The following is a 24566-nucleotide window of genomic DNA, read 5'->3' as shown; positions in this document are numbered from 1 at the left end:
TGCCTTTGATTTTGTGGTAATTAAGGGAGTCATTAACTCGTTAGATATTCATCAGTTAATGTGACCATTATTTGTATGCAACTTGTGAAAGACTTTAATTAAATGTCATTCTGTAGTATGCATTGCCTCAAGAGAAGTTAACCTTTTTGTAATTTTGCAACTATAAATAGCATTGATTACCCAGTAGTTGGTTAAAATAACAGTTTGAGATATAAGCTTAAAGCCTAAATAAAAGCAGAATGAAAAACGAAGAGAAAAAATTATACTTCATCTTCATTTAGTAGGGGCATAAGGTTTAGTTGATTCAATTTGTCTGCTGGCTGTCAGAATTGACAGCAGTTGGAGTGTTTAATTAATACATTTTGCATTCATTAGTCTAGGAGAAAATGTGTGAAAATTAAATTTGAATGGTATGAGATGACTTAGCAAGCACATAGTAAGCTATTTACTGCAGTATATACACTATACATACTTCATGACAGAAGTACATCTGTGTAAAAGTAGGGTTTTTAAAAACATGTCACAAAACTTTAAAAGTACTTTACAAAAATGCCATACACCTTGTTCATGAAAGCATAATTTGGCCTTGTGTTTATATACTGTTTTATTATGTTTATTTATATGTTATTTACAATAAATTAGTTGTTTGCTTCAGATTACTAAAACCTCAGCACTGGTTATCACAGGTAATTTAGGAAAGATACAGGATCTGTAGAGCCCTGACTCCTGGCTTTACTACATAGATGCTAAACAGCAGCCATGTGTTCTGCTTCATCCTTATAGGACCAGCTGCTCCTAGAGGTAGACTGTCCTACATGTAGACCCAGTGCAGTATAGAATTTCTGTTATGCTTGTTTATCCAAATAAATTACATCCTGGAACAGTATCAGATGTCAGTAATTACAGTGTCTTTCTGTGTAATCCATTCCTGCTTATTGAGGCTTCAGAAAGTCAAAATGATAACCCAGCTATTTCTGAGGTGCATAGTGGGCACAGAAGAGCATCCTGTGCTCCACTAGCTGGTCCTTAATTTACACAGTGTTCACACTTCATAGAGCAGTTTTCAAATAATTTTCACCTTGCCATTTGCAGATTACTAAAGTGGTGCTCAGCAAGGGTTGGAGGTGCCTGGAGTGCACAGTGTGTGAAGCCTGTGGGAAAGCAACAGATCCAGGGAGACTGCTTCTCTGTGATGACTGCGACATCAGCTACCACACCTACTGCTTGGATCCACCCCTGCAGACAGTTCCTAAGGGAGGATGGAAGTGCAAATGGTGTGTTTTGCTTTTGGGGTCAGAAGTCTGGACTGCTGGCCTCTTTTGTTTACTTTCATCACTTCACATTTGTAATGTCAGTTGAACTGTAATGATGTTTTAATTGTATTTGTCGGGTGTATTAAACAAAGGAAACAAAATACTTCTGAATTGTTGCTTTGAATTACCACTGTAATAGGGAAACTGTTATCTCATCTCACTACTGTTTTTTCATGTCAAAAACCAAGTATGTAGAGATTGCCAAATTTTTCTTTTGAAACTCTTAGCCAAAAAATACAATTTCCATTCATTGTAAAGTCCAGGTGAAGAAATGAATTAGTGCTTCACCAAATTCTTCTTGAAATAAAACCCTCTGAAAACCTTTCACATTATTTGGCTAAAACATGAACAGAACAGACCTCTCAAATGGTTAAATCTCTATATCTCAAATGGCAAATGGAAGCAGGGACTCCTTTGGCCTGTTGAGCTGTTATGAACATCCATCCACCTGTTTTGCAGATTGAAGGCAATTCTCACTTAGGAACTTTCTTTAAATAATATTAAAAATCTTGATAATGTTCAATAATCTAAATAATACCATTTTTACTCAATTAAAATATTGCTTGACCTGAAATGAGTTGCCTGCCTCCCCCCTCCAGTCATGAGCGATCTAAAACATAATTACTCACCCAGTTCCAAGTAGGAGGGGTTTAAAGCCACAAAATAATCTTCCTGTGAGCTGAAATGAATAGATAATTTTGTCTGTTCTGCAGGTGTGTTTGGTGCAGACACTGTGGAGCAACTTCTCCAGGTTTAAGATGTGAGTGGCAAAATAATTACACACAGTGTGCTCCCTGTGCAAGTTTGTCTGCCTGCCCCATCTGCTACCGCACTTACAGGGATGAAGAGCTCATCATTCAGTGCAGACAATGTGATCGGTAAGGATTTCTCACATTTTTGCAGGTTTTCCCTCTTTTAAGGCTTATTTTGATTCTTTTCCCCAATTGTGAAAGCATAAAGTTGAAGGGAATGGTCTTGTGGTAAAGAGCACTGGATTGAGTCTCAGAAGTCTCTTGTTAGTTCATTCCTAGTTGTACCACAGACTTAACTCTATTACTCTGGGCAATTTAATTAATCACTCTGTGCCTCATTTTCTCCCTTTGAAAAAATAAAACTAATTTACCTTGCAAGACTGTTGTTGTGAGGTTGAGTCTAGATTACATTGTGTGAAGTAAGTAGTTAAAATGATTGCAATATAGGGAGAAAAATATTATACTAAGACATATTTGCTTCCGGGTCGTTGTTTTATAGAGATTTCCTTCCTGTGAAGGGAAATAGGTAATCTGATACTGTATATACAGTATTTAACACACACCACTGTAGGGGAATGCTGTGTACAGAGAACCTGATTCATCATTTCTCCCTGAAAGAATTTAAACTAAACAAGTATTTCACATTTACTTGGACCATATACTGATATTTGGGTCTCCTAAAACACCACATATTTCCTTTAAATTGTATTTTTTCCCCCACTTAATTTCTAGATGGATGCATGCAATCTGTCAGAACTTAAACACAGAGGAGGAAGTGGAAAACATAGCTGATATGGGTTTTGACTGTACCATTTGTAGGCCATACATACCACCAACAAACGGTAAGAAGATGACTGAAACCAATGGCAGGATTGCACACTGCAATAAATAGGTTTGGGAATGTGTTATGGTTCTTTGCTCTGGTGGAGATTTGGCTCATGCTAGAAGCAAGATGTGTTTATTTTAAGGGCGTTCTGGAAGTGTCCTCAGCTCTTTTGCACCCTTCTGGTGGCTGGCTGCAAGGCAGAGGGAATTTCAAATAGATTCAATGAAGATAATTTGGGGAAATTATGAAAAGCATTTGGTATTGAAAACTTAAGGCATCTCACTTGGTCAGGTGGGATGATGAAAGCTCTGTTCTCTAGGGTTATTAATGTCAGAAGAATTGAAAATCAATTCCAAACAGAAATTTTTTTCTATATTTCAATACTTGGAGCCTATCTGAAGCAGCAGTAGCTGTAACAACAGTCTGTAAGAACTGTATTAGTGCCACTCCCTCAGCTTTTTCAGTATTTAAGACCAAAGCTTCCCTCCCCAACTGTAGTCTTTGAAAGACTTTGTCATGATCCCCTGTTTGGGAGTCACCACTTTCTTGCTAAAATGTATAGTTTTTTCTGATGAGCTTTGCTTTTCTGCATACATGTTACCAGTGAATATATATATATATATGTATATATATACCAGCTTCCCCAATGGTCTTTATTACACCCTTCTGTAGCAGTGGTACTTCAGAAGCTGGGGCTACTGCAATTATTCTCTTTAAGCACAGCTACAGCAGCTGGTTCTGTGGGATGGAACTGTTCCCTGTTACTGGGAGTGGCCTGTCAGCAATTAGATTGGCCTATTACATGGTTTATGGCCTTACTACAAGGGTGGTATCCCAGATCTGTTTCCTCTGCATGTCAGCTCACCAGAGTTTCTGCTTCAGTCTGCTGCTTTAACAGAGTATTGACACCTGTACCCATTTTTAGTGTAATAGCACGTTATATTATTCATAATTAACCCTTTACTGGGGCATCATGATAGTATGGTAGGATGAAAGTACAAGAACTAAGCAAATATTTCAAGAAATATTCGTATTCACCAAAAAGTTATCAGCAACTTTGGCTTTCCTGATCAAGACTGAAGATATCATGAGGCATGGGTTCAAAAGGTCTACCAAGAACAGTTCAGCAGAGCATCCAGTGTACCTTTACACTGGCATGTCCTCATCACAGCATGGCAGCAATTGTAACTTACTGGCATGACCTTGGACATTTATATACACCCTTGTCAACTACACATGGTTGTGGAATGCTTCCAAGTATCCCATTTCTATCACTGTTGAAAGCAAGAATGACTTACGCTTGTGTATTTCTCCAAGTGACTTTGTTCTTGAGATTTCCTTTCACAAACTCAAAAAGAAAAGTAGTTTTGTAAGTGGGGAAAAAAAGAACCTGGCAGATATAACACAGGTTTTTGTTTACTTTGATAATAAGGTTTGAGCACTTAAACAAAAAGGTCCAACTAAGAAAGACTGCCTCTTCCTTTCTATTTTGAGCTGGCAGAGCTACCTTTTAGATATAATTAAAGCCCATATTATGTGAGACTGAACAGCTTCACGGGATGATGTCAGAGGTGTTGCACTTCCAGGCATAAGCTTCCCCCTGACTTAGTCCTTCCTGCACACCTTCATAAAGTTGTGTTCCTCTGCTGAGGAACTGGAACCAGTCCCATTAGACCTGTTGGAGGGTTCCCAAACTTTCCTTGCAGTTTTTTTTTCACCTTTTTTTATGACAAGTTTCTCTGCTTATTCTTCCATGCATTGACTCAGTATATATGGTAACTCTTTAAATGTGTACATTTGCACAGTTGCATGTCTGAGTATGTTGTCTGATGCATGGTCACAGAAATACTTGCATGTACTTTTATATGAAATGTCTCAGTCTTTAATTAATTCTTTTACAACTCCTTCAAAAATATTCTATAACTTTTTGTTTCAAGGTGAGAACAATTAGCATTTGATAAACTTAAAAGAGAAACATGTTAGTAATGATAGAAAGCTTCTTAAAATATACCTTATTGTGGATTTCTTATTGGGATGGTTCTTTCTCTTTCCATTTGATGTATCACAGAGGATAATGATGTTTTGCCAGTGTTATTACAAGGCTTTTAACTATTTTGTAGAAAAAACAAGGGACCCTCAACCTAGTAAATTACCAGGAGATTGCAAGTTTACTATTGGTGAAGAGTAAATACTTTTAGCATGTAGGTATTGAGAAAGAGCTTCTTATTTTTCTTGCTTCAGAAAATGGAAACACTCAAATCTGTCAGATTCCTGACTCAGTTTAGTGGTCAGGTTGAAGCAAAAACCAGAGGACAGAATTACTCTCTATTATCCCCCTCCATCTCACCCCCAAGGGAAGGCAAAAGGTGAATAAGGAAGAGAGACTCTAAGGTTGGAAATTAAAAATAGAACAGGTTTACTGGAACAAGGGAAGAGCAGTTAGACTGTGGGGATGAGGAACAAATATATAGAAATATATAGAAATTTCTATACAAAACCCAGAGATAGGTGGCTTAAGTGTCCTGTGCAGCAGGGCTGACTCAGGAGAGGACTCTTCCCAGTACTTGATGGATGTGAATTCTGCTGAGCAGGTGCTGAGTTGATGAAAAAGCAGGAGTCTCATCCCAAGACCTCTGTGTGCATTAAAGCAGCAAGGAGGAAGGGAGCAGGAAGGGGCTGGGCTTCCAGTCCTCCTGGCTTTTATAGTGTATGGGAGGAATGGAAAGGAACCCTTTCTGTTCCATACCTCCTAGATCCCTCAGGGTCATAAAGACCCTCTCTCTAGGTGCTTGTACCATTACCACAGAACTATCCTGGCTTACTCAAACTGTAACAGTTCCCTATCTGAAGAACATCAGATGCTCATCTGATAAATCTAACTAAGTCATCTTCAGGAAATAGAAATTAAAGATAAATGTTTTTTTTCTTCTTGAAAGAAAAAAGCCAGAATGTGTTAAGATTTTCTCCAAAGTAGTATACCATAAACCTTCATTAATAGGCTCTTTTGAAATAATTATCTCTGATCAGTGTTTCATCAAGTTCTTTTTTGTATGTTATCAAGTTATATGTCCTGCAGCATATTGTCATGCCTTGTAGAAAGTTTTTTGTAATTTAGATTGCTTGAATATTATAATGAGTGAGTACTAGCAGCTGCTCTGGGTAGCAGCAGCTTTCCTCTGTGCTCTTAATTCCTGGATAGTGAGAAGAGGTGTGTGCATCTCTCATCTACATTCACTCCAAGACAACCCATGGGGTTCTCAACCCATCTACCCATCACTTCCACATTTCTTTTATTTGCCCCTATATGTTATATGCCTCATCTGTAAATTTCCTCCCTTCCTTCCTCCCTCTCCATCCACATATTCCAGCTTCCTCCTCACTTGGTGCTGGTTTAATTTCTCTGCAGAGGGCAAAGGAACCAGCCCTGCCTGGTTTTCTTTAGCTAGTGATCTGGTGAGAGTTCCTGGTAGCTGCCTGTGGGTATGGATTTCTCCAGTGACTTCAGTAAATATGCCCACAGTGGAGTTGGTATCACTCACTGATTCAGAGTTGCTCAGAGCTACCAGTGCTACACATATAATGGCTGTGAGCCTCTGATGTACAATTTTCCTGAATTGTATCTTAATTATATTAAAAATTAACTTTTTCCTCATTCTGAAACTTAATTCTATATAGTTTACAAATACAGGATACAAAAGCAATAGAATATTATAGGTAAAAAAATAACTTTTAAAATATATTTTTGGCACATTATGCCAACCTCTTTGTTCCTCTAAGTTAGTGTATTTAAAAAGAGATCCCTGTGTCATGCACACAGTTATGCAGGCATCCAGTACAACTCTGTGAGTGTTGTGTTTCTACATCAACCATTTCCCTCTATCCCTTATGCTGATTTCATTTTGTCCTAGAATTGTTCTATTCTATTACAGCCTTACAAATGGCAGACCTCTTTCTTTTGACAATGTGATTCTTCCCATTGTATTGTATTCTGTGCAATTACTTGTTTTCAGCTGAAGCTACTAAATGCTGTACAATAATCAGCATGTGTAAACCCTTTTGAAAATAAGTATAATAATTTTGGTTAAACTTAAGCTAAATACCTCAAAAAACATGGAACATTTTCTCTAATGGTATTGCCTTTCTCAGTTACTCATTTTATTGATTTTAATTCTTAATCTGCAGTCTAATTAGCTCATTTTCTGGAGTCTGTTTGCTACTGTCTTCAAACACTGTTTGTGCAGCCTCTGTGAGTTAGTCTCTGAAGGCCTCACATCTGTCACTATCAGCTTGTTTATTTGACTGTTTCAACTCCATTCCATATCCAAAGATAAATTTTTTTGCAGTCTGACCTGAACCAGAAGACCACTCCCTTTTGTTTGACTTTCAGATAAGGATTTCGAATTGGCATCCACAGCTCTCTTGATGAATTATTTAAGTTAGATTCCAGTACAAAAATTACTATCTCTGTCTTAAAACATCTTGTAAATTATAAGCAATTTAATGAATAGATGACATTTTACACAATCTGCATATTTTTTCCTCCGTTTTCAAGTTTTTGAGTATCTTCCATCCTCTAGCTTGCTCCATATTTTTTGTTTCCCTTCAGTTCAGTGTCTCTTTCAAAATCTCATTTTCAATTTATTTTCTTCTTGTCTTTTCCTTCCAGTTTTGAGTTTTCAGTAACTATCACTTTTCATTTACTGCTTTCATTTATCAGTTGCATGGAATATTTGTTTTCTGTAGGTTATATCATATATTGTAGTTACACTCTATGTAACATTTAAAGCACTGTAGTTATTGAAGACAGACTTAATTTTTTTAAATGCATAGAAAGCATCCTCTAGATTTCCTGTTCATTATTCTATTTTGCAAAGAATTTGGAAGCCTTTGTGCTTTTCCTAGCCTTGCCCCCAACTCCCATACTGTGTGTGGATGGTCAGCAGCACACACCCAGTGGTCTGACATGTCTGAGAGACACAGAGCCTCCCACACATCCTTTGCTTTGGTGGTCTCATCTTGTGTGGCAGACACAAAGTGAATACTCCAGATGTTTGTCTGAGTATTAAATTGATCATGAATAAAATTTTTAGGAAAAAAAAACCTGTAGCTAAACTTGCCTATATGGTGATGCAGTGACACACTAACCGGTTTTCGGATTCTAGTTCTCAGTGTTTGCAAGGTAGAAGCTTCTGATTTTCACTTTACTTACACTGTCTACATAATCTCTGTAAAGTTACTACTAATATTAAAAAATCTAGTCCACACATCACAGGTTAGTGAAGCATGATCACAGTTACTGTAATTGAGGCAGATGAGAAGAGCATTTCAACCCACAACAGTAGCCTAGTGTTGTAGGACTAGGTCATTATTTACCCAGTCACACTGTTCCAGTGCTTCCCTGAAGTGCACATGATGTAGTTTTGAAATTGAGTTTCTACTGTTTCATTTATCAATATTCTTATCTTGAATAAGAATTACCCTGAGTTGAACGAGTCATTTATCATGACTTTTCAGATGTGTCAGCCTTATTTTGTTTCTTATATGTGTTGTATAAGTGGACTGGGAGCACAGACGCAGCTGGAATCTTGCATTCAAAGCTGTCGCAGTGTGCCTGACTCTCCTCAGGGAAATATGACAGCAGTTGATACCCAGTTCACAAAATCCTCCCATTTTTCATGCCTCGGTCAGCAAAACGTGGACCTCATGACTAGTATAGAGGTTACTTCCTGATCCAGTAGATCCAGTGTGTTCACTTGCCCTTGGTTCTGTAGAAGGAGATCATTTGCCAACAAATTCAGTGCTGTTCCAATGCCATTCTTGGCTCTAGGAAGTTGGAGGACTTCAGTTTATAGCAGGGCAGCTTCTACTTGCATCTTCTGTGGTGCTGAAAAGCACTTTATTTTAAAGGTGCTAGTGAATGTTGGCAAAAGCATAAATTAGGGATTTTAACAGAGATGCTTGAAGGAAAATTAATTGATAGTTTCAGTTTAAATCAAGTCACCACTTTTAAAAGTTGAAATTATTTTCCTTATATTTTTCAGTGCCTTCTTTGGACTGTTGTGATTCATCAGTTGGAGCTCAGATTATTTCAAAATCAAAAGAACTAGGTAAAGAATGTACATCTTTGATCATTTAGCATATTTTAAGGGTATATTTTTACATGAGACAAAAATTCCTTTTTCTATGATTCTATAACACGCAGCATTAACTATTCTTCAGTTACCACAGCATGCGTTTTTTTTTTTGTTTGCTTGTTTCCTCATTCTCTCTTTCTTCTCTTTTGCCTGCCATACCTGCACTAAGATAATTACTTTAAATTATGCTTTGATCCTGCAGACATAGTGGCTTGCCTTAATATTTTTGGTGATTAAAAAAAGGAGGCTGAATCAAGCATGTTTACAGCTGTAGGAGGACACAACTTTTTGGTATTTGTCTGGTGTGTGCTTGGAATTTCTAATCTTGAGAAACCCACTCACAAGTCACTTTTTATAAAGATAATACAAATGGCTTCTATTATGTTAGGACAGCATCCATCATGTCAGAATTTTTTTCTTTGATACCACACAAGTGCAGTTCTGAGGGAAGATTCTCTCCTCAAATCTTCGGTCTCAAAAAGAGTACGTGATTTTTGTAAAGCAAATGCTCTTTTTTAGTTCAGCATAAGAAGATCTAGGAAGAACAGTGTTCTGAACCAGCTGTGTTTGGAGGGCTGAGATGTTACACAAGAGAATATTTTTTGCTAAAAGCGACAAATTCTGTGATGTTTGTATGTTTTCAATGACTGTGTTATCAAATCATTATTTAACGATTCCAAAGAGCAGAATCATCATTGCAGCTTCATTTTTAGGCAATTCCCAGAAAAATCTCAAACCTCCACTTGCAGGACTCCAGCACAGGTGACAGTGCCTTTCTACATGGTGAATTAAGGAATGTTGGAGTTTATTGGCAGACTCAATTGTTATGTAACAGCTTGAGGAGGAAGTAGTCTTGCAGGTCTTGGAAGATGGATACTACCCACATTTCCAATTTTATCTTGAGAAGCTCACTTGATATAACTTGATTTTTGTCTTCCTATAAAGCAGAGCTAATAACTTGCCTGAGTTACCAAGAGTCCTGAGAGGTTTAAGGTCATTAATAAGGATATAATGAAGGTAGAGTGCTGAGGGTGAGGTGAGGTCCTTGGCCGATAAGCAACAGGAAACCAAACTAAGACTCAGTTTTCTGAGAGTGACACGAGTACAGAAATACCCTGCAAGGCACTATTTTCCATAATCAAATCTCTCCTTCAAATGAGTCCTTGATGTAAATTGTTTTGTAGAAATATAATGGATTGCTGCTGGATTTGACATGAGACTCTAAATTATAAAGCTGTGACTGTGGCTTGTTAGACACTATCAAATAGCTCTGTTTTATTTATACCAATATCCTCACTCATGAATCAGCTCCATACATGTGGATTATTAACTCTTAAAAGTGCTATTCCTAAGCATCTAAGACTTGTAAATTAAAGAGTTTTATATTGCTGTTATGATTCATTTAACTTTTATAGACCCACCAAAGACATACACCCAGGATGGAGTCTGCTTGACAGAATCCGGCATGTCTCAGTTACAGAGCCTCACTGTTACAGTACCGAGAAGAAAACGGACGAAACCAAAGCTTAAACTGAAGATTATAAATCAGAACAGTGTGGCTGTGCTTCAGACACCCCCAGATGCCCAGTCAGAGCACTCAAGAGATGGGGAGATGGATGACAGTAGAGGTAGCAGTCTACTTTTGGCATGTCTTGTATCTTGGAGTGTTGCAGTACTTGTGTATATTGCAGATATCCCTGGGAGTTTTTATCGTACTGATACTCTTATGTTCTGTACAGAATGCTTTATGAAAATTACTTGGACAATAGTCATGTTTTGTCCATTTCAGGGAATTTTCTTCTTGTTCTGTTTATGGGTCATCCATCCTATAGGAAACTCACCTTTCTAAGGCTGGCAGCACTGCAGATACGAGTTGCCTTTTGTCAAACTTTGGTTACCTATGGGAAATGCTTGTGTATTCACTGAGTGAGAGTGTATTTTGAGGCTCTCAAATATAGTGCAAACACTGTTTGAAAGTGGTAACGGCTCAGCAAAGCCATGTCTAGATGACTGTAAAGCTGGTGTTGAAAACAAAGGTGAAAGTGAAGCAAAAAGCCCTTTGCTGAAACTATTTTTTTGCTCTTAAAGACATTTTCCTTGTGTTTCCCTTGACTAATGGAACAGTTTGCTTGTCTTCATCTCCAACGTAGAATTTAAATTAGAATTTGAGTTTGAAATTGAATTCTGGGTGTTGCCTTAGTTCAAGTAGATGCTGCCTATGTAGATTTCTACTCAAAGATTTCAGGCTCCAGGATGTGGTGTCTGTGTAGCGTGGAAGGAGGAGATTTGAGTGGTTTTGCAGCCTCAAGAGATGAAGGGACCTGAGCTAACACTTACCTACCCAAACACATCCCTGTGTATGGGAATGACACTTTAGGTATGGTAGAAGCCTCTGGGAGAGCTTCTTCCACTACAGTCTAGCCATGAAGCAAAGTTCCATGTGCCCCAACACCACCAGTTCTTGTCTCATCTGCTTCCCTCACAGCTGAGCAAGCCCCAGCCAGAGGAGACTGAAGGTGAGAGATGAGAGTTGAGAAAACCCTATAGGAGCAGCCAGCCCCACTCTTCAAAGCCCACTCCTCAGCTCTAGAAACAGCAGCCAGCATCGTGCAGTACCATTCTCCTGTCCTCTTTGCCATGGTCTGGCTATTGGTTGTGATAAGTGTGTTGGTAGAATAGGTGTTAATCCTTAGTCTGGAAAAAGTTCAATGGCATTAGTTCAATGGCAGGTGTGAAACTCATTACAGTAGTCATGCAATTGTCTGTTACAGAGAAACACAGGCACCCCACCTTATCCCAGTCTAAAGTGCTTTCTGTTTATGTGACATTGCCTCATTGTTAATCAGATTAAATGTAATAAGAAGCTTTTTTTAGATACAGGGTGTGCTTGTGATAACTGGGTATGTTAACCATCAGTGCAGTTTCCTGCAAGTTTGTTAACTTGTTGATATAAGTATTGTTCCCATTTTTTGATTAGCACATTCTGACCCTTCTGCTATTGCTATTATTTTAAAAAATATACTTTTACTCAACATCCTTTTATTTGTTTACGACTTTTCCAACAGCTCACTAGTAAGATTTGGGAAATTATCCTAGCATTACACTGTCTTAAATTTCAACTTGTTCTTTTATATAATCCATCAGGTAGATTGTTAGAAGCAAAAAAAGAATTTGATTTTGGTTTGAAGGCATCAAATAGAGCATTAACTACTTCCCTTGTTCTGTTTCAGTGGTTAATCAGCTTTACTTTTACAAACATGTGTCTGTCTTCTATATAACTTTGTCTAACTTCATTATCTGCTTGTTGGCTTTTATAGGTATCCCTTTTCAAATAGGTAACAAGATACACAAATGTAATAGCACAGTATTAAAGGGAGAGCCAGAGCTTCCATAGACTTTAGTTTCAGTTCTCATCACCTTTCATTGCCTTTTTGAGAGTTAAGAGCACATTCATGTCTGTGGCAGTAGCAGCACAGCAGGTACATGGTGGATTGGCTGGATTTCCTGGAAGCTCTACATGTGCTCAGCAGAATGGATCTGTGCCTGTTCTCTGCACATCTGAAATTTTTGTATGGGCATCAGGATGAATGGAGCTGTGCTAGAGCTTTGATTGGAGCAACATAGTGTGGTAATTGCAGGCAAACAGCAATAACTCTTACTTCCACTCCAAAGTTCCAGATGGAAAAGAGACTGTATCTGAGAAAACTGAGCTGGGAGTAATTTTGTTACCATCTCATCTGTAGGCTTTCTGCAGGTTTGGCATTTCCTCAGATGTTCCACATTTTAAAGTTCAGTTGGAAGCTTTGGGAGCTTCATCTTTGGTAGGCTTAATGTGGCTCTTCTGCTGCTATCTGTAGAGCTGCTTTTCATAAGGGAAGGACCACTGTGGGGTTTAGCATTTGGCATGCTGCTTTGTGTAGCAGGGCACCTTAGCTGGAGCAGCCACTCATGCTCCTAAGGAGAGGAGGGCACTGGCTATGGTGGTCTGTGGGGGCTGCCTTTGCCAAGCCACCAGCTTTGTTTGTACAATTCAGGAAAGTCTTCACTGATGGGAAAGTCTGGTCTGTGACCCAGCTTGTGGAAGAACAAGGGTTGTAGTTCTACCACAGCAGAAGTGGTATGAAAGAGTCCATCTCTGTCTGTTACAACATTATTTCTTCCTCTTAAAACTTTATGTGGTTTTAGACCACATAAAATTGTATGCCTGAATCATCCAAGGCAGGGAATTGGAATTGCAGTATCTTTTCAGAGGCAAGAGTGTATTTAACATGTTTTAAAACTTTACAATAAAATGAAGGTGTAAGGTCATTATTATATTGATGTTTTGGGGGATATCAGAAGAATTAACTCACTCTTTCTTCAGTGCCAGAGGCTTTTTAATACCATCATGTTTTACATGTGTTTCTTCTACCCTGCTTTCCCACAGAATATAAACACAAACTCAAAATTACAGTCTTTACCTTCAAGGCTGAGTAATTCCTATAGGCTGAGTTTTCAACTATTTAAGTCAAATTTTTCTGCTTAGATAATTCTGCTTTCAGTCAGTCACACAGCTTCAAGTCAAGTACTTTCCAAACTGAGAGTCATTATGCATTACTTTCCAAGTGCAGGCTGTAATTTGTCAGTCTGCCTTCTTAATTAAAAAAGCCCTCCCAAACAAAACTTAGGAGAATAATAAACAAAATTTAGGTATCTAGTGTGTGAAATGCTATCCACATTCCTTGATGTATCACTTGCTCAGACACTTAGAAAATGCTGCAGCACAGGCTTCCAAAAAGGGCACCAACAATTTTTGTCAGGTTCACATGTAGTAACAGTAGCATTTTTTTTCTGGATTTGTGTAGCCATCATCTTGCAGAAAATGTATGTATATACTGGGACTTTGTCTATAGATAGGGTGGTTTTCCCAAAAGTGTTTGGAGAGTGAGAGTATCCCCTTTGAAAAATCTGTCATTTTTAATCACTTACTCAGAAATTAGTCAGATGTGGAAATTTTGGAAAAAGATGATGTTTCCCTTTTCCAGTTAAAGTTACCATTTTCTCTTTTCTCCAGAAGGTGATCTTATGGATTGTGATGGAAAATCAGATTCCAGCCCAGAACGGGAAGCTGTGGATGATGATACCAAAGTGGCAGAAGGAGCTGATGGGATTAAAAAAAGGAAGCGAAAACCATACAGACCTGGTAGGATGCCATTATTTATATCATTCTGTGTAACTTGTTTAACACCTTTTATTTTTCTGTGAAATTAAAAAAATATATATTAGAAGATATTATGGAGTTCTGAAGTATTCTGTTAATTGTTGGTTTTAGATTTCTCTGTTTTGTTTAAAATAATTTTTAATCCTTTTAACAGAATAAATTTCCAAAGGTTGCTGCTCAGCAGTGTGCCTGTTCTTAGTATGCTGTCAATTACTGATTACTAGTTGAAATTTGTATCTTGTCTTGATTCTTAGCATGTACTGTATATACACATATAATTGATGAAGGCCAGGGTTCTTTTATGTGTATGTGTGTTTGTATATCTGGAAATATCTGAACTTCATAGAAACTTTTACCAGGTATCTTACTTGTTTTCTGAAATACTTGGTAAGATAATACTAAATATTTGTAGATTAGTTCTGGCAGTGAATTTTAATAAATTTGATTATTGGATGAATTAATTTATTAGTGCAGTCGCCTCTTAATTATCTTGACTGTGAATCAGCTGTGTGTCCTGGGTGCAGAAATACTTGAGCTGTTTCTAGGCAGAGGAAGCAAGAGGTACTTAAGTGGCTCTGTAGGAAGCAGCTCTGATTCATTAGGGCTAACACTGAATCCAAGATAATCAGCTATGCTTAGACACTGCCTGGCTTTTTGAAGAACACCAATATCCCACACCTTGGTATGTCTCAGTGTCTGTGTTGTGTGTGGTTTTCTGTTTCCCACTACTGTGCAGCAACAACTTCCTTGAAAAATGAAACAAACCTGAATCTGATAGATGAACATCCATACACACCAGGATCAGGAGCACTGCAGTCAAAATCTAGCAAAAGATTCTGGAGTTTCAGGAAGTATTATCTGGATTAATTACCTTTCTATTTTCTGATATATGTAATTTGAAGTTATGGGCTCTCTAGAGCAATTTCTAGAGGTTTTTTAGGATCCTTTAAGGTTCTTTAATAGGTTTCATTGGGTAGATTGACTTCTACTTCTAGCAATTAATTAAGAGAGAGGAAAACCAACATCTGAAAATTTTCAAGTTTGGTAATTTAAACTTCTTGTGAATGTTTTACAGTCCAAAAATTCTGATCCTTTTTGATAGTTAAATACATGCCCACTGAAACATTAACATTTAAAAGTTTTTCATAAAACTCCAAATGGAAACTCCTCAGGTATCTCAGGTTGATTCGTAGACTTCTACAGATGCAATAGTCCCTTCTACCTGCAGAAGGATCTTGGCTCTCATTCTTACTATGACATTAATCAATAAATTTGAATTTTTGCTTCCTCATTAGGTATTGGAGGATTTATGGTACGTCAGAGAAGTCGTACAGGGCAGGGCAAGACTAAAAGATCTCTCTCCAGGAAAGATTCTTCTGGTTCTGTTTCTGAGCAATTGCCTGGCAGAGATGAAGGTAAGTGCAGAAAGTGGATTTTAGATTTTTGTTCTTAATGCAATAAAAATAAAGTAACTCATCAACATGCAATTCTTTCCAGAGATGTGCTACAAAGGGAAAAGTGTGTTTGTCGTGATCATTTTATTAATTCAACTGGAAATACTGATTCCTACATAAAATTTCAGTAGAGCAAATGGCTTACAGAGAAACTGAAACGATTAATTGCAGAGTGGTGTGGGAGATAAATAAATGATGAGGAATGCTGCATTGTGTCAGAGCTCTGCTTAGGCAGGCTTTGTCCAGAAGACAGAAAAAAGGGTAAGAAGTTAGTTAGGTGTAGAGCAATCCTCTTTCAGATGCACCTTCCTGCAGATCTAGTCCTGATATACAGGTGTCTGATAGACTATCAGGTTTAATATTCACCAGTGTTACATGTTCTGCAAAAATGTCTGATATTTTTATCTGGTTTTGCTCTGTATTTGTGAATTCAATGATACACTATTGTTGCATGAAGAAATAATTCATTTTAAACAGGGTTTGTGAGAGCTGCATAAGATACCCTCTCATTTTATGTTATGAAAAGGTATTTGAACAATAGAATTCCCTATTAATGTGTAAAATAGAAATGTTTTCTTGGTGTGTGTAATATTCCCCCATCCATTGATGGCTTTTCCAGGGCTGAAGCATCCCACTCCAGTGTCTCATAGCAAAGCCATTTCAATGCCTCTGGGACTGTGATACTCAGAAGATTGAGCATGTAACTATTGTTACAGTTGCTCTCTTGCTTGCTTTGTATACTTAGGCTAAAGTATTTCATCACTCTGGATTTGTCCACATTGTTTAATCTAGAAAATCTGAGGTATCAATAAGGTGAGAGGTGGTATATTTTTAGTTCAGAGCCTATTTCCAAGTAAGTCAGTGAAGGGAGGCAACTGCTTCTAAAGGCTGGCTGATGAAATCTCAGAACACTCTGGCCTGTGATTTCTCCAATTATTCACTGCTGTCTGTTTAGGTATTGAGCTTGTAACCATTCTAGAGTCAGATTGGTCTCTTGCTTTATTATCTGAACAACATGGTGGAGACCAGACCTTTACTTACAGCATCCAGGCAGTGTTAAAACCAAATAGCTAAATGTTGTCCTCACTAGCATTTGTAGATCTGCTTTATGAAGTCAACAAATGTTTCTTCCATCAACCCAGTAAACTAGCTGGGTCCCCTATTCAGATACAGTGCTTTCTCTTTATTATCACTGTTATAGCTATAGTTTTATGCTTTGTAAATATTATTTCAGTACAGTATACAACATCGTTTCAGGTAGAGCTGAAAATTTTGCTTTAATTTTTTTTATTTCTTTAGAGATCTGCTCCTTTAAGTAAAGAAAAAAAAATTGCTTGAAAAGTTAATTTCCCATTCTGAGTAACAATGCATATTGTTAAAAGCTGTATTCTTTAACAAGTATTCTTCAGTTAAAAGTTTGAGCTTCTTTTTGTCTGCTTAGGCACAATTGCTTGTTAAGAAAAGAATAACTCAGAAATGTCTTCGTATGTTTTAAATGATCATAGCTTGCTAAGAGCCTGCTTCTCAGCTGCCAGTACTCTTCAGCCTTACCAATTTTTTTTGCTACTTTTGCCATGTTCCTCCCCCTTCCTCTGCAAAAGTTTGCTTTCATACAATGCAGAGGCCACAGTGCTGGTGAGACTCATTCTTCTCACTGTCCTCTGAATGTGGTAGAAGAGATCACTTGAGTACAAAGAACAGCTGATTTTCCTACCACATTAATAGTTTTTGTTAAATAACTTCCCTGGGTCATTAACTTCATGTAATTATCTTGGACAGGGTAAGTTCTGCTTTTACCTGTAGTGTTTTCCCTGATCTGTTGAATAAAATGCTGAATGATTGATGAGCACAGTGTTCTTTTGCATTTATTAGAAAAACAGTGCCAATTCAAAATATGATATATGAATAAATGTGTTACTTTTATGGAAGGGCTATGTGTGGATTTCTTTTTCTGATCTGTTTATTATTCATAGGACACTAATTCCTAAGATTTTTTTTTTTAATATTTCTTTTAATTTGAGAAAACCAGTCTGTAAAATGAAAGGTGTTTAATGTGTAACTCAACATGGATGATTTTCAAAAGTGTATTTCAGTGGAATTATCTTTCAAATATCTGGTTGAATGGCACTTAAAACTCTTGTCAATTTACCATCTTTTTAGGATTTTTAGGTTGGCTTGTATATACAAAAGTTAAAGGTGTCTCTACAGCCAGTGAGGTACAACAGTGTAGTGGTCTGACTAGTATCACATATGCTGTTGCTGACTGCCAGAGCCCAGATGATCAGGTTGCAGCTCAGAGCTGGCTGGATAAAGGCCACCTTTAGAATCCATCCAGAGTGATATTCAATAAACCCATGCACCCAGATAGGCAGCAAGATACATTAGGCATGCTGCCACTGTACCTTTGGAGGAATACACCAAGTGTTTTACCTATTTGTGTCTGAATGTTACTTTTCAGGGTGGACAGAACAGTTGCCAGACACTCCAGTTGAGGAGTCTACTCCAGCTTCTGAAAGTACTGAGAAAATAAAAAAGCGTTACAGAAAAAAGAAAAATAAACTTGAAGAAACCTTTCCTGCCTACTTGCAGGTAAAGCTATTGGTATACTTCTTGTGTAAATCTATTTAAAAACCTGATCTTTATGTGTGTTGATTTGCTGTTCATTTAAACCATTGATGTTTCTTTTCAGATTCCAAGTTTATCATTCAAATCAAACAACTTCCTGTAAAGTCTGTTCAGAAGTTTGTACAGAAAGCTGTGTATTATGTTAGGTCTCTGCTCCTTTGGTGGTTTTTTTTTTTCAGTGTGTAGATCTCGACTTGTTCTGAGAGAGGAGTCACAGATGATTGAAGCCTTTCTTTTCTCTCTGAACTGACATTTGACATTTTCAGCATTCAACTCTGTCGGATGCCTTAACCTGAACGTACCATTTTCTCAAGATACTAGTTTTTTTTATTTTTAGAAGAATATAGAACATGGTTTGATAGGGTAAACTTATTTTCCAACAGTTTTGTATTTTTATATGCCCTGCATCTCCCTACCACAATAATCTCTGCTCTTGCCTCCCAATGTAAGTACTTTCAAGCAGCTATAAACTGACTGGTCTATATATGTCTTTCACAGAGAGTGTTGTTTGGCTTGTTCTTCTCAACCACCTTTTCAATTAAAACTTTATTATCCTGTAGATGTTCACCAAACTTCATGGTACTGAAAGCAACGAATTGTCAGAGAGGCAGAGCAATCTCTCTCTAAATATAATCTGTATTTAATAATTGGGGAAGTGAGTTGGAAAGAAAATTGAAGGATCATTTCCTTCGTATTAATAAGTATAAATATTTTTTATTAATGCCCATTTTATTACTATAAAACATATTATTTCTTAAATTCTTCTTCTGCTCATGTTGGAATAACTGATACTGAAAAGTCTGTCTTTAGCTCTATTTTTATCAGCTCTAAATGAAAATTTTAACTACAAGAAAATAGAAATAATTCTTATATAATGAATAAAAATTAACTTCAAATTTTGATAGTTTGTTGTCAAATTACTGAGTACTCAGAACAGTGATAGCTATTCTATAATATTTTAAAAGATACTTGTATGAGTTCAGCAGCTGGGGTGTTAGGATGATTTCGTGCTGACTGAAATGTAGTGTTTGGTCATTGTAGAATTTGGACAACAGTAACAAGTTACTCAGTAATGTTCCCCTTCTTCAGATGTCTGTTTTGTGCAAGGAGAACTATATTAAATACTGAAAAACTCGTGATCTATAACAACACTGTATTGGCACAATGTCTGTGCCACATATACATAAGGCAACTCTGTTTGATGTAGTATTTGAAGGTGTTAATTAAAACATAAAATATTAATAATGTAGCTGCCTCAGGTAAGTTGTATCCACCATATCAATGCCTCATGCCTGGGAGAGATATTGCCACACTGTGAGACTGAGACTACATTTTTCTGTTCCTAGTTGTCATTGGCTATAATTATAACTTTGCCATTTACCCAACTTTTTCATTAGATACTGTGTTCTTCCTACATTGAATCATTTTATCTTTTTTACAGGAAGCTTTTTTTGGGAAAGACCTGCTTGATACCAGTAGACAAAGCAAGATGAGCCTAGATAATTTACCTGAAGAATCACTTCCACTCTCATGTAAAACAAATCTGACCACCAGTTTCCTGGATCCATCATCTGACCCCCTTCTTAGCTCAACCTCCACTCCAGCTCAGGCAAAACTGGGACCTCAAGGTATACAAAGCTAAAGTTAGTGATAATTTAGTAGTTTGATTCTGTTACTGCAACTGGGGCTTTCCCACTCCTTTGTCACAATGTTTATCTGATGTATTTTTTAATGTTCTGTATATTAACTTTCCCTGAGAGGTTAAATTATGTTGATGATCAGTGATATTCAGCTCCAGGGCCTAAGCTGTTTCAGAAGGAGCAGTAAATGGCACAACAATTGGCACTTAATGAAAATCTGAAAACCCATGACTGTAACATCCATGTCAATAAAATCCATTAAAATTAATTCTGTGTAAAAACAAGCATACAGGTCCATTATAGAAGAAGACATATACTCTAATTAAAATATACTCTTAGTAGTCTGGTGAATATCAGTTGGATGAATATCATCCAGCTTTTATTTTCTTTAATGTTTTAGATTATTATAGGTTGCCAGTCTCCTCGGAATTTTTGGTTCACCATGTCATTTCAGAACATGAGTGCCCTTTCCAGGTACAGTTTGTAGCCCCCAGGCAATCTTTTGCTTTTGCTATTGCAAAACCTTACTGAAGTTACTGCTGAGAGTTTTGCAAATAGCCAGAGGGTTGTGAAGTGCTGCTGAATGGGCAGCTTCACATGAAGGAGCAATTAAAAGTGAAAACCTTACTGTCCCCTCCAAATTATTTTTATTCTCTGTGTCTTGTAGTATGTGCTGTCAGCTAGAGATGTCTTACCATTCTGTATTTTTTAAAAACTGTCACTATTTCTTGTGTATATTGGTTAATTTGTGGCTATTGTTTCAGCTCATCACCGTAAGATTTTCTATCTGAAAATGTTTGCACACATTGATACAGTTTCCCATGTCCAGAAAGTCATTTGAAGAAAAGTTGCTTATTTATGATTGTTACTCAGTAAAAATCTGTTAAAAGAAAAGCAAAGGGCTACATTATAATCAAACATTGATTATAATACAGTTGAAAATGGGAATAATAGAGAATGCAAAAGTTAACTTCCCCTGAAGGGGAAACCACTCAGTGTTTCAAGGTCTGTGTTTCATTCATTCCAACACTACAAAAAAATATGTTAGAAAATATATAGGGTTTTTTTTTTCACTCCAGCATTCTTTTGAAGCCAGTGAAATACAGATTCAGAAGTCTGCTGGTCTATGTAACTGCATGATTAAAGTAATTAGTGTATTATGCCTGTATAAGATTTTAGAAATTAATGAACTTCATGTTAATATAATGTTCTGTTTTTCCGAAGTTGGAAAGGAATTTTTTAAAAAAACTGTTCTTTATGAATAAGTGAAACTGTAAAAACATCATTTTCTCTTCTTTTTATTCAGAAATAAATCATAATGAAGTGGCTATTAATAAATAAATCACTAACAGTGGTTCTAGTGGATGATCTATTGTTCCATTTTAAATACAAGAGACTCAAAGGACAGTGTTTTGGAGCCATAGGAATGTTCTCAGCAATCATTTCTCAACTGTTCAGATTTCTGGCCAAAATTGTGTCCAGACAGAGCTGTTTGTTGTAGTTGGAGCACCAGTGGGTGAAGTCATCTGCCAGTATCGATCAATTCCAGTGTCATTTTTCTTAACTCTTTCCCTGTGACTCTGCAGGAGGCCGTTCTGTTTCCACAATAGCATCCACACATCTGAGAGAGCCAGGTTAGTTCTGGCTGAGCAGTGGAGACACTGGTGAACTGCCTCACTGTTTCATACCTTCCCTACTGCCTAACACTGCAGAGGAGCTGGAGGTGGGAGTAGTGTCCAGGACCACCTGGGATATTTTCATTGTTTCAATACAGACCTGGCTTTGAAGCAGGAACAACATGAAGTGCTTTATGCATGCACTGGGAGCCTGTTAGGACCATATTGTTACCAACTGTTATTGTCCTACAGTGCCACTTCCCACAAGGATTTCTGACTCCTGTGAGAGTCCTTGCTTAGCTGGACAGGAATTTTTCACAAGGAAGATGTTCTTGTCTTGGAAACTCCACTTGTGGATTCCCAGGATTAAGGCTTAGATACACTTATTGGTATTCCACATTGCTCTCAAGCACCTAAAGAGGAACTTTATCTGCTTCATCTGCTTTGCTTTTCAGGATGTGCATAGGAATGCTGGGGTGTCCAGCAGTGATGTGGTTAGTCTGCTCCTGAACTGTCACTGCAGTTCAATGGCACATTCTGTGACTGTTTATTCTTAGACCTTTGCTAAGGGTAGCTGAAACTTCTGTTACATGAAATTAGAGTAATGATGAGGGTTGGCAGTGTGGGCCAGAAGAGGGTTTTTGGAGTTCTTTTGTTTACTATTAATCTCTAGTAAATGTGACTGAAGTAAGCTCTAGGCTCCAAGTCCAGATTTTTGTCTGGCAAAGAGGATGCAGTTTTGTTTTGCAGTTACAAGACTCACCTTTCCTGTGGGTTTGTAATGTGTGGCACACTACACAGTATATGCTGCATGGAACCAACCCTTGAAATTGTTTCCAAGACAGTACTAGAGCAGAGTGCCAAGGGGTTTCACACTGGGACACAAAGCATCAGGGCTCCAGGGTCTCCTGGGCTGCTAATGGCTCAGTTTGAAGGTGGTGATTAAGATCTGTTGTATCCTGAGTGTTCTGAGGACTGTCCACATCTCAGATGAGTTTCTTGACTTGAGTGTCTCTGATGAAAGAGAGTCCACTTGATGAGGTGTACTGTGGAGGTTTTGGCAATGTGATCTTTCTTTTACTTTGTAAAAGTGCTTTTTTCTTAGTGCTTTTTTGTAAGGATGGTGAAAAAATCACCAGTTGAGGAAAGATTTCCAGAAAATGCTAAAGAAATTCTTCCTAAACAAAAGGACAAGAGTCATCTGAATCTGTGTGCAAGTAATTTAATGCTGTTGAGATGTTTTATATGTACTAGATATTTTATTGTGTGATTAAACATCCTAGGGTGCCTGCAACCTTGGGAGAGGCATGTTTCTTCTTTTAGAACTTCATAAATAAATAAAAATAAATGCATTGGAGAAATCAGTATCACAAGATAGCAGCAGAACTGTGCTCCATGATACATCCATCATTACAACCAAATTATTTTCCTTTTTGTCTTTCATTTCCATCTCCTTTCTGAAAGAGTCAAATTAATGAGCAGTATTGAGTTATTTGTTTGGCAGCAGATGTCAACCAGTTATTGATTCTGATCTGAAGCAGCTGACTAAAGTGATTTAGTTGTTTCCAAGATAATATTAAGCATGCATGCAATTGAAACAAGGGGAAAAAATAGAAGAAAAATGTAAAAATATGCTTTAGATTAGATGTTGTACATAAGACTTCTGGATCTAGAGTCTAGCCCTCTTCTATCACTAACACTCAGCTTTTTTATAGACTTAGCAAGCTCCATTTTGAAAGCAGTTAGAATTTTTTCCAACCTACTAATCTCATCAGAAGGCTGCCACAGAATCTGATTGTCTTAATAGTTTTCAGCCCTCTAATTTGAGGGTTCAATTTATTCATGGCCAGTTTGTAGCTACTGGTGGTAAACTCTTCAGCTGTATCTTTCTACCTGAGCAACTTTCTTTTAGGAACTGTTCCCAAGCATATTACTAAGGATTTCTCCATGAGAAAAGCACTGTAACATAAAATACTGTGGAAAATAATGAAGTAAAGAAAAATAATTTTTGTTTTCAGTAATGGTTAGAAGGGCAAAAGGCTCATCTCTGAAATACAGCAGAAGGAACATCTAATTCCTTGCAAGATTTAGCAGCTTGGAAAGTAGCCTCATTTTATAAGTAAATCCTTGGCACCAGGCCTCTTTCCTGGGGCAGTTGGGTTGAACAGTACAAAAAAATCCCCATATATATCTGAAATTTGTTTGTTCTTTGGCTTTCTAGTCCCACCAGAAAACAACTGTTTTCCACATTGAAGATTTTATGATTTGTTTAATCCATTTTCTTTGTGTAATTGTTTATGTATTTACCATCTCTTCATGTGTCATTGGTCTGGCAATGATAGCTCTTGTAGTCATGATAATCTGCAGGTTTTCTGAAAAATATTTTTCTCTACTTTTATTTCTTTGTCAAACAATTTTCTTCAAATGCTGCACATCTGTAATAGTCCTAAAAAACTAGTTAATAAGACCAGATGGGACATTTGGAGCTGCATCCAGTTGGCGGCCGCTGACAAGTGGTGTCCCCCAGGGATCAGTGCTGGGCCCAGTTGTGTTTAATATCTTCATCGATGATTTAGATGAGGGGATTGAGTCGACAATTAGCAAATTCACAGATAACATTAAGATGGGGGGGAGTGTGGATCAGCTGGAAGGCAGGAGGGCTCTGCAGAGGGACCTGGACAGACTGGAGAGTTGGGCTGATTCCAATGGGATGAGGTTCAACATGGCCAAGTGCGGGGTCCTGCACTTTGGCCACAACAACCCCATGGGGAGCTCCAGGCTGGGCACAGAGTGGCAGAAAGGGACCTGGGAGTCTGGATTGACAGGAAGCTGAACATGAGCCAACAGTGTGCCCAGGTGGCCAAGAAGGCCAATGGCATCCTGGTCTGGATCAGGAACAGCGTGGCCAGCAGGTCCAAGGAAGTGATTCTGCCCCTGTGCTCAGCTCTGGTGAGGCCACACCTCGAGTCCTGTGTCCGGTTCTGGGCCCCTCAGCTCAGGAAGGAG

The 24566-nt window shown here is 37.7% G+C and overlaps 1 protein-coding gene across 14 annotated transcripts in view; it reads left to right on the top strand.

Moving 5' to 3' along the window:
- KMT2C (lysine methyltransferase 2C) overlaps positions 1–24566 on the top strand; it is a 198959-nt gene that overhangs the window by 131794 nt on the left and 42599 nt on the right. For 11 of the 14 annotated variants that reach the window (XM_030444333.1, XM_030444332.1, XM_030444343.1 and 8 more), the window contains 9 exons: positions 1093–1274; positions 2027–2191; positions 2798–2907; positions 8933–8998; positions 10441–10653; positions 14079–14207; positions 15521–15640; positions 18138–18268; positions 19746–19932. In XM_030444333.1, the coding sequence (XP_030300193.1) occupies positions 1093–1274; positions 2027–2191; positions 2798–2907; positions 8933–8998; positions 10441–10653; positions 14079–14207; positions 15521–15640; positions 18138–18268; positions 19746–19932 (1303 nt within the window). The remainder of the gene's footprint in view (positions 1–1092; positions 1275–2026; positions 2192–2797; positions 2908–8932; positions 8999–10440; positions 10654–14078; positions 14208–15520; positions 15641–18137; positions 18269–19745; positions 19933–24566) is intronic. The other 3 variants (XM_030444334.1, XM_030444339.1, XM_030444345.1) reach the window with 3 other exon arrangements.

Source organism: Calypte anna, chromosome 2 (assembly GCF_003957555.1).
Source record: "Calypte anna isolate BGI_N300 chromosome 2, bCalAnn1_v1.p, whole genome shotgun sequence".
NCBI classification, from domain to species: domain Eukaryota; kingdom Metazoa; phylum Chordata; class Aves; order Apodiformes; family Trochilidae; genus Calypte; species Calypte anna.
Note: the sequence above shows the minus strand (reverse complement) of the source record. Positions and strands in the feature narration are given on the sequence as shown.